At 47.2% G+C, this 9,886-nt stretch overlaps 1 protein-coding gene across 1 annotated transcript in view; it reads left to right on the top strand.

Annotated features, from left to right (window-relative positions):
* The first annotated feature begins 8,887 nt into the window (after nt 1-8,887).
* LOC117646583 overlaps nt 8,888-9,886 on the top strand; it is a 34,389-nt gene continuing 33,390 nt past the window's right edge. The window contains exons 1-2 of the mRNA XM_034387625.1: nt 8,888-8,943; nt 9,527-9,725. Of these exons, the coding sequence (XP_034243516.1) occupies nt 8,925-8,943; nt 9,527-9,725 (218 nt within the window). The 5' untranslated portion in view covers nt 8,888-8,924. The remainder of the gene's footprint in view (nt 8,944-9,526; nt 9,726-9,886) is intronic.

Raw genomic sequence — 9,886 nt, 5'->3', positions numbered from 1 at the left:
AATCAAAGTGAAAACACCGAAAAAGACAATAAGTCTAATAATTAAGGAAAAAACCCCAGGGGCGCCATCTTTGTGTAAAGATTTCCGCGTTTTTCTCTTTTGTACTAAGTAAAATTGGGAGTTCTGGGAAGGTCAATGCGTCTAATGCACCCTAAATTTTGTGCTCTTTCGATCTGTGCAAAGCGTTTTGAAAACAATGGCCTATTTTGAATAATCTCGAAGAAGTCCGTAACCCTTGCACGAAGCGAGAGCTTCGCCTCACTCCTGCTTTGTAGTGTTACCGCCCCCTGCCTCTACTAACGTCTACTAACGCAATTGAACGGAACAAGCACGTCTTTAGTGTTATTTGATCAGCATTTGCTTTTTGGAACCTGGCCCGGCCTCGCGGGTGCAAGACTGCGGCCGTGGTGATAGTGAATGATGTTGATAGTGACGAGATGGCCTCTACTAACGTCTACTAACGATTTTAGGACGTTTTCTCTTTTGGCACGTTTTTTTGGAAGTAACTGAACATGTGAATGTGGCCCGCCTTTTGGGTATTTTTTTAAAATGCACTTGGGTGTGTATACTAACGGCCGCATTGGGTCTACAATCATGTACTAACAATATACTAACGATTGCAGAAGGAAATTTGTTGCAGGCTGTTAGTGGGCGGGCTACCTTCACGTACCTAAAGGACCCCAAGGGGCGAGCTCAAAACAAATTTCAACATCCTATGTGGTCTAGTTAAGAAGCACTTCCCCGGGGAACGCGAGTGACAACCTACGGTGATAATCACCCCGCTCTCTCTCGCTCGTGCATCTTGCGCCACACGAGTGTGAGAGAGACAGAGCGACAAAATAATGTTGGAAATTCACACTGCTGCATCCATGCACGGCAGGCAGCACAAGAGCGATTTCGCAGTGTAGCGTAACGTTCGTCGCTCTCTCTCGCTCGTGCATCTTGCGCCACACGAGTGTGAGAGAGACAGAGCACAGCGGCGCATGCGGCCGCGCCCCGCCGCCGCGAACGCGGGCCGCCACGCCACGCTCGCTCGCGACCCTTGTCCCACGCCCACGCGTTCGAGTGGAGTGGATTGCCGGCGCCGGCACGCGTGTGCTCGTCCGCGGGTCTCACCCCATCAACTCATCCTAATAGTTTTGCGAGAGGTCAACCCGTTTGCCAGCCGTCAGATCAGAATGCTCTCCTCCCTCCCTCCTTCTTTCATGTTGACATGTACCTGGACGCGGTTCAGCACAACGGCGTGCAGCAGCAGCAGGGCCCGGTGCGGGTGCCTCGGGAGTCTGCGTCTGCACTTCTTGTCCTTCCTGGCCCTCCGTGGGCTGGTCCTCAAGTTCCTCCTCCGCTTGCTCGTCAACATTCATAATCGTGAAGTCGTTTGTGTACAACTCTGATCGATCACCGTGACTCTGCCGTCGTCGGTCTGTCTATGGTCTCCTCTGGCTCCGCTCTCTCGGCTCGCCTCGGCCGGTGGCGGGGGGAGGGGAAAGGGGAAAAGGCGAGGTGACGGGCGACGGGCATCGTCTGCTTGCTTGGGCTAGGTCGGCTAGGTGCTGCGCGTGCGGCGGCGGCGGTGCTAGCTGTGGCTGGCTGGCTGGCTGGCTCGTCAGCGACGGCGGCTGCGCCTGACTGTCCCGTCCCGTCGCCGGTCCAGGTCCAGCTGATCAGCTGGTAGCGACTGGGCCGGCACGAAGGCAGGCATCGGGCCCGCCTCGAGTCCACGAAGCACCTTCGGCAGAGGCGACCCGAGCGCATCTGTCACTGTCGCGCACCCATTGTCAGTCGCCGCCCAGCAGCGGCCGACTGGCACCAGTCGCGTCAGCCAGTCGATTTCGCTAAAAGTCCGAACACTGCTAGGTGGCGCTCGGAGTGCCGTGTTCGTTCACTTGTAAGTTTTGCCTATTCATTTAAGTAAAATCAATATTTTTTTCAAAAGTTTATCCTTAGTTACCTAAGTGAATATCTACTCTAGACGTATGCTAAAAGTGTTAAACAAAATATTACTCTGAAGTCGAGAAAAACGCAGAACCATGTTGCGACTCGCTGGCGCCTACAGTCGGCCATTGGGTTAGGTCCAGCGAGAGCTTCCTCGTAGTTGTGGTACAAGTTGCAACCAACTCATCTCAATGAGTTACACTCCAGGTTAAGATCTATGTCTAAGGTGGACTTAGCCCGCTTGCAATTTTTAGAGCTGGTGTTGAACTAAGAGTCAAGATACCGGTCGAGATTACATCACCCATTTATGAAATACAATACCACAATTGGAAAGAAAATGTCAAAACTTGCATATGAATTTTCATTAACAGTTTAATGAAGTTTCACAACACTTTGCTATGAAATTTCATGGTGATTTTCTGCAATGAAATTTATTTCATTGCAGAAAATCGCCATGAAATTTCATAACAGAAAAGTGATAATAATTACATTAACATGTTATGAAATTTCAATCCGAATTTTTTAACAGTGTGACAATTAAAATATTAAGTAAGACCAGATTTGAAATCTGCGGAAAATCATTCTATCGGATAAATGAACAGTAGGCCCGCTTAAATTATTTTAAAATCAGGGGTTTTGAGCGCCAATAAGGGTGTTGTGGCCTTCTGTCGAACGTTTTTTACCCGGCAGTGACCTAACAGTACGTCACTGCTCGCGCCCTATGCAGCTAGCCACGGTCAAAAAAATGTCCTGTCAATGCCGTTAATTTATTACCAGTTTTCACTGTAGGTCAATTCACAGCGTTTACTGTGATCTGCTCACGCGATTTACTGTGATCTTGTTCCCGGTGTTCACTGTGATCTGGTCCCCAGTAAACACTGAGTGTGACGCCGCTGAGCACCGAAGTACTGCAAATCAGGCTCCAATTCAGGGCGTTAACTGTGGCCAAATCACAGTGAGTACTGTGACCGAGATAACAGGGAACGCCGGGAACTAGTTCACAGCAAACGCCCTGAATTGAATAAGAGCAAATATTGGTTATAAATTAACGGCATTGACAGGACATTTTTTGTAAGGGAGGGTGGGGAGGGGAACCATGACCACTTTTTTTTGTGCCTCCCCCTACTCCACCGTTTGGTTCGAAAAGTTAGGTTTCCAGCATAAGGGGATTCTTTGGACCTCCAATGACCTCTTCCACCCATTGGAACTTGTCTGCAATGCACGGCAGGCTCACGGAACACTTCGGAAAATAAAACGCAAAGTGGTCATGGCGCCCCACCTATGGGGTACCATGACCACCCCGTGGGGCACCATGACCATAGTAATTTTTTGGCCCAAGAAGTGTATTTTCTACCTGTATTTTCATTGAAATTGTTTATATCGCTGTGCTAACCATCAGGCCGGTCAACTTAACTAAAAATCACTCATTAAACCGTGTAAGTTTCAAACGTTTTAAGATGCCTTACAAAGGACTGTTTAAACCAGTTAACGCTCTGAGGCTTTCAAAAAACCCCATAAACAAAACTAGTACATGTCTGGAATCCGACGTCTTTCGGACGTCCCGAAGAAGTCGGTTTTGGGAGCTCTTCGGGACCTCCCTAAACGTACTACAAATGAAGCTCTCTCGTACGTCGCGCGGGGACCTAGTGTGTGGTGCCAGAGTTCGCCGCCAGAGCGCGCCCTGGTCGCTCGTCCCAAAGTAGTCGGTTCTTGGAGCACTTCCACGGAGCAGCTCCGTGGCACTTCGGGACGTCCGAAACGGTAGGTCTATGTGAGGTCTTTGGGAGGTCCCCCACCACACCCGTCGCAGCGTCCTGCGGCCATGTAGTTCCGAGTGTGTCCGCTAGAGCGCGCCTCGGGCCCACGCGATGCTCACCTGTTGTGCAGATGGCAGTCGGCGCACTTTGGCGCGCACTGCGCTTGTGGCGTCGGATCCTTACTTCTATTTATTTTTCTGTTAACTATAGTAAATTCATTTCTCCAAAGAAAAGAAACCACGCACGAAGATGTTCAGTTCTCAGGTGCACCAATAAGAAGAATACTTCAAAGCCTGGTGCAGGCTTATTTCGTGTTTCAATCCAAATCAGAAAGTGCCGGTGTAAGTTAACCCACAATATTCTGTTACTTTGATACATTTATTGTCAAAGTGTTTATTTTGTTCGTCTTCTGATTTTATGCTTGAGAAATAGGCTCTTTGCGGAAACCTTGACCCACTGGAGTTGCCCAAGATTCTGGAACGATAACCTTCACCACTATGCAATTACATGTGGAACAGGAACTGACTCCTGTGCTTCAGTGTCAAATTAAGTGAATTTCCTGCGACAGAGCAAAGTAAGCATGACACCTTGGAATCAGTGCTAATTGAATTTCTTTCAGTCATTTTGGCTTATTTTTAATCAAGGGGTGTTACAGTTATGGTTGCTGTATTTTCTTTTCAGTCCAACTGAGATTCCTCTTTTAAATATTTTGTTTTTGAGTCCTGTCCACCATTTTTGTCTCCATATTTTCTGTTGTTCGTGACAAGTCTTATCGTTTGATTTTTAATTTAAAAAGGTCAGTGAATAAATACATTTTTCCTAACAGTTTATCTGTCTCATATATACATTCCTATACGCATTCACATTCATATCCGGAACAGTGGCGCACCCTAGCGGCAGGCCATCGAACTACGACACAGGTGCGCGCTCTAGCGGTCACCTTCGGAACTACATGGCCGCAGGGCGCTGCGACGGGTGGTGGGGGACCTCCGAAAGACCTCTCACAGACCTACCGTTTCCGACGTCCCGAAGTGCTCCCGAAAGAGACGTCCTGAAATGTAGCACGGCAGTACCTCTTTCGGATGCCTTTTTTGTTTCATAAGGTACTCCTTCCGTACTACATTTTGGGATGTACAGAGCTCCGAAATGGTAGTACGACAGTACTACTTTTGATAGTAGTTTTGTTTACGGGGAAGCTATGACATGTGTTAGCAGTTTGTTTGTCTTGCTAAGACGAATCCAAATTGGTATGCAGATTTCAATTTGGTAAAGTTTAAGAAAATTATCGCGGTTACTACACTGCAAACAAGTGAAATAAATGCTGTTTCTCATAATGCCAGAGCCGTCTTGGTGCAAAGTAGCCACGGATCGCTTTCGCGGCCAACTTTTGCGGTTTGGAGCTCATTAAGTGCTAGAGGAACTACTATGTCAAGTCTCAGTTTCAGAACCATTCTTAATCATCCTGGTCATTCACGATTTGTGATAAAACTATCTATTCTGCAGCAATTATTTAACCCTTATACATTGTCTGAAGCAAAAAGCAAATTTTCGACGAAAATAAATCATTATTAGACCATAAAATGAGAAAAAACACTCAAATATGCATGGTCATGGTGCCCCACTTAAAAGTGGTCATGGCTCCCCACAATGCAGTTTACGACTCTAAGGCTCCCCGAGCAAGCAAAAAGCTACTTAGAATTAAATGTGATGTTGGATATTTTGCCGGAGAGCCGGCATTATGAGAAAAACCTAAGACATCGAACTTATCTCCTCAAATGCGAGAGAGAAAAAAATATCCCAGATTTGAAATACGCACAATTTAGCCAACACTCTACAAAAAATGTCCTGTCAACGCCGTTAATTTATTACCAATGTTTGCTGTTATGCAATTCACGGCGTTTGCTGTTAACTAGTTCACGGCGTTCACTGTGATCTCGGTTACAGTGTTCACTGTGATCTGGCCACAGTAAACGCCGTGAATTGGAGCCTGATTTGCAGTCCTTCGGTGCTCAGCGGCGTCAAACTCACAGTGTTTACTGGGGACCAGATCACAGTGAACACCGCGAACAAGATCACAGTGAATCCCGTGAGCAGTTCTGAGTAAACGCTGTGAATTGACCTACAGTGAAAACTGGTAATAAATTAACGGCATTTACAGGACATTTTTGGTAGAGTGAAAACGCTGTAACAAAAATTTTGGCGAGGTGCTATGGTCGTACCCTTGAAGCTAGAAGGTAGGGTTCAGGCTGAAAATAGTTAGAATCTTATTCTCTCGAAAGTCCGGTCGACCGGTTGCCGTCGGCAAAGTAGTTCTCGAGAGCGAGGGGGGTGGTCATGGTGCCCCACCCTCATGCCTTACAGTGGCTACAGAACACCATGCAACCTTGTTTCATGAAGGCGGTGGGCGCAGTTGGTGCAGCCCACGTGTAGCGCGGCGGGTCGGGGAGAACCTCCGTTGACGCGTGGGTTCGTAATGGTGCAGGGGCGTAATTAGGCGGGTCGAAAGGGGGGGGCGAATGTTTGAAAAGTTGCCTACCTTCAAGGAGCCTGTGTCTGATGAGTAATTTTTAGGGACGTGGTTTGGGGAGGGGGGGCTAAATTCAAAACAACGTTACAGAAATTTGAGGGGTTGTTACAAAGTTTGAAGAGGATTCACTTTATTCTACATTTGTTTGGACTCATAGCGAGAATTTAGAATTAGATAGCTCTCAGCGAGCGAAGCGAGCCAAAAGCTATAAATGCTTAACTGTCTGAAACGTTGTTTCCGAGTCCTACAATGGGGAAGACTTTCTCGTCTAGAAGGGCTGGCGCACTTGCTTCCCCCCACTTGCCACGGAGCCGAAATTTAGAAGAGGCTTCCTGTTGCGAGCGAAGCGAGCTAAAAGCTATAGCCTTGTTGAGCGGGAAATGTTATAACTTGGGGTCTTAGTCCTAGGGTTCCAGGAGATTTTAAACATTACCAGGTACATATTTTTGGTTGGCCAGACAAACAAATGGTTAAAAATGAAAATACGTTGCAAACAAATTTTCTTCCCGGCCTAAGATGGTTAAGGATCGAAGAAGGCATCACATATATCAGTCGTAAGGTACCTCAATCATGTTTATTTGCCAGCGGAGAGGATCTAGAAGCAAGTTACCTCCAGCGAGCGAAGCGAGCTAGAAGCCAATGCCTAAGTGTGTCCAAAATGCGAGTTGTTCGGGCCAGGCTAAGGGACGATTCCTGACTAACTGCTATTTCTTGGGCCAATCGGACCCAGTAAGGGCAGTACTTTTGGCCCCCTTCGGGGGCCAAAGGGGGGGGCCATCGCCCCCCCCCCCTAATTACGCGCCTGTAATGGTGATGAATGGTCTGGCGTTGGTATCAGCGGCATGGGTGGGGCTGGCGCCTAATCACCCACGCCACGCCCACCAGCGCGACTTGCACCGAGGTTTCCTTTCCGGTACAAATGAAAACGGAGATCACAAATGGCAACAACCACTTGCACTTACTGTGAAAAACAGTACCGTAGACCAGGGTCTTCGGGACACTTTTTGAGGTTTCGGGATGAAAATCCATAATACGTTGTTTCCGTATGGGCCGGCGATTTTACTCTTGGTTCCTCTACTCTTCACCTCTCTTTTGACCAAAGGGCAATCCAAAAGCTCGAAAGGTAAGCCCCTCAACAATTGTTTTCCAGCGTCTCTTGCACCAATAATTGTTTTCCAGTGTCTCTTGCAAGAAATCCCATATTATCGCCCTTGAAACTAGACATTGAGTACAGAAACATGGGCAGTTAACGCGCTGCTGTCTATTTTTGGAGACGGAACGAAATCATTCTCACAAGTTTCGATGAAGTCATTTTCCAGAAAGTGATTACTACTCACAGTCATTTTTGGACCCAATTTCTTCCCAGTTTTTATAGCAATAGACTATGACGTCCAGTTTCATCCTTTGGGACTTGGTGAAGATGCACATTTTCTTTGAGTACATAATGGTACTGTGGCACGCAGCAATTGTGTCTGTCTCGTGTTTTCTTCTGAGGCCTGTAGGCCACCCATTTCACTACTTTCTATGACTCTACCCCGGAAAATTTGACGAAATACACGCGAAACTACTGTTTTTCCTAAGGAAGCTTAGGGGAGCCGGGCGACCGGGTCATGGATTCGTCAGTTCTCGTGCGTGGCGCTGCGGTAGCTGTTTGAAACGCCAACTGTGACTAAAACTTCTGGCATTGCCTCGTTCGGCAAATGAACTTTTTTTTTGGCACTCGCATGCTTGGAAAGAGTTGTTGTTACGGCCTCCGACAAAACGAGACACACCTCACCACCACTCACGGTAAACCACCAGTAAAGCATTTGCTTTACTCGAGAAAAACACGTGAACATTTACTCGAGCTGGCCAAAGTGTCCACTTGAATTGGGTTTCTCGAGTAAATTAACATTTCCGAATGTCTTACTCGGTAGTGGTAGCGGTAGTGGTGGGGGCCGGCGAGGAGACTGTTTTGGTTTCTGGAATGGCTGATTCAGTCGGGATAACAAAAATCACTTCCATTCACACCCCAGACCTACATTTTACTCAATATGGGCCCATGAGTTGCACATTTCGTCTACTAAAGCTAAGTCCGAAGCGCACAAACTAATTCACATCGCTCAACTACACTACGCGTGCCCACACTAAACGGCGCGTACCCCTGGTTAATGTGCCGCGTCTCCAGCTTAAAGTTGTATCAAATAAAACCCCTAGATTTGTTACCTCCTCACAGTACTTCACACCAATATCATTTATAGTTATCAGAGGCACTTTGGTGTCCTAAGTTAACATACAAGCCAGAGCCAATGATAATTGGCTGAGTTTTTTTTTTCACAGAGAGAGAAAGAGAGAGAGAGAGAGAGAGAGAGAGAGAGAGAGAGAGAGAGAGAGAGAGAGAGAGAGAGAGAGAGAGAACTTTGACCGAATGCCCATGGTTGATGACGAAACTCGCAGTCAGCACACGTGCGGGGCGGGGCGACGAGACTGGCATCAACGAAAAGTGCATTCTCCCCGCCCCTTCCAAACGGTGCCTTGTGAACGGATGATAGATTAAGGGGCGGGGCGGCGGATGTGATCGAACGGTAAAAGTGACGCTGGAGACCGCTGTACAGTGCACCTGCACAGTGCATTTGTGTGGGCAAGCCCCGAGCTATTCTTTCGATTCAAGACAGTCGCTCACGATCGCACAACGCCCCTGGACGTCCAGCCGTCGAACACAGCAAATGACAAAACCAGAGCAGGGTGATTTCTTTTTGTTTTTATCGTGGTTAGTTACTTAGTAACCACGATCAAAACGAAAAAAATGACAAAAAAAGCCGTTAGTCGACAGATATATTAATGAGGATTGGTCTCGAATAGCATTGTTAATCGATATCGATCCCATCGATTCATCAACATAAATAGATCGACAAATTGAAAACCTATTAATTGTGAAAGAAAATCGACTAATTAGTAGAACCGAAATCAAATCGAATTGTTGAAAGGAACAAGTTGATCGAAAGAAACCGATCTTTTCAAGGTCACCAACGAAACCTTCTGAATCGTGGGAAAATCGTCAATCATGTAATCGATCAACACATGATAAATGCGCTTCTTTTCAAGTTCTCAATGATATGTCTAGGGCTAGCCCGAGGGCCCTTGAATTGTGGTGTACATTTCCCTTGAAGTGACGGTGAAACAACGCTTAATTAACGTTGAAAAACCGGTGAAATGGCGCGAATTAACGTTGTAATAAGAATGAAATCACTTGAATTTAAAATAAGAGTGATATAACGTGAATTTGAAATAACGGTGTTTTGACGAAGTTGTTTGCCCCTCGGGCTAGCCAAACCTGCGATGGGTCTGCTGCTGCTGGTATCGCTGCTGGCGCTTTCCGGCAGCGTCCCCGTGCCGCGTGGAGCGCCCCCTGTCGGCCGCTGGGAAGGCTACGTGCTGCACATGGCCGCCACGCTCCGGGCGCAGCAGCTGTCCGGCCTGCACTTCCTGTGCCGGTCCCAGTGCGTGTCCCCGAATCTGCTGCGCAGGTAAAAAAGCATTGTTTCAATTGACCGGTGAATATTTTGCTTATTTGTGAAACGATCAGAATATTTTCTGAATCAGCGTCAAGGATTTTCCTCAGAGTGACCTCTGATCGCCATACATTAAGTAAAATAGACGTTTTGATCCTTCTTAACTGGCAGTAGCA

Source organism: Thrips palmi, unplaced genomic scaffold, assembly GCF_012932325.1.
Source record: "Thrips palmi isolate BJ-2018 unplaced genomic scaffold, TpBJ-2018v1 HiC_scaffold_19, whole genome shotgun sequence".
In the NCBI taxonomy this organism is placed as follows: domain Eukaryota; kingdom Metazoa; phylum Arthropoda; class Insecta; order Thysanoptera; family Thripidae; genus Thrips; species Thrips palmi.
This window is presented reverse-complemented; position numbering and strand designations above follow the sequence as displayed.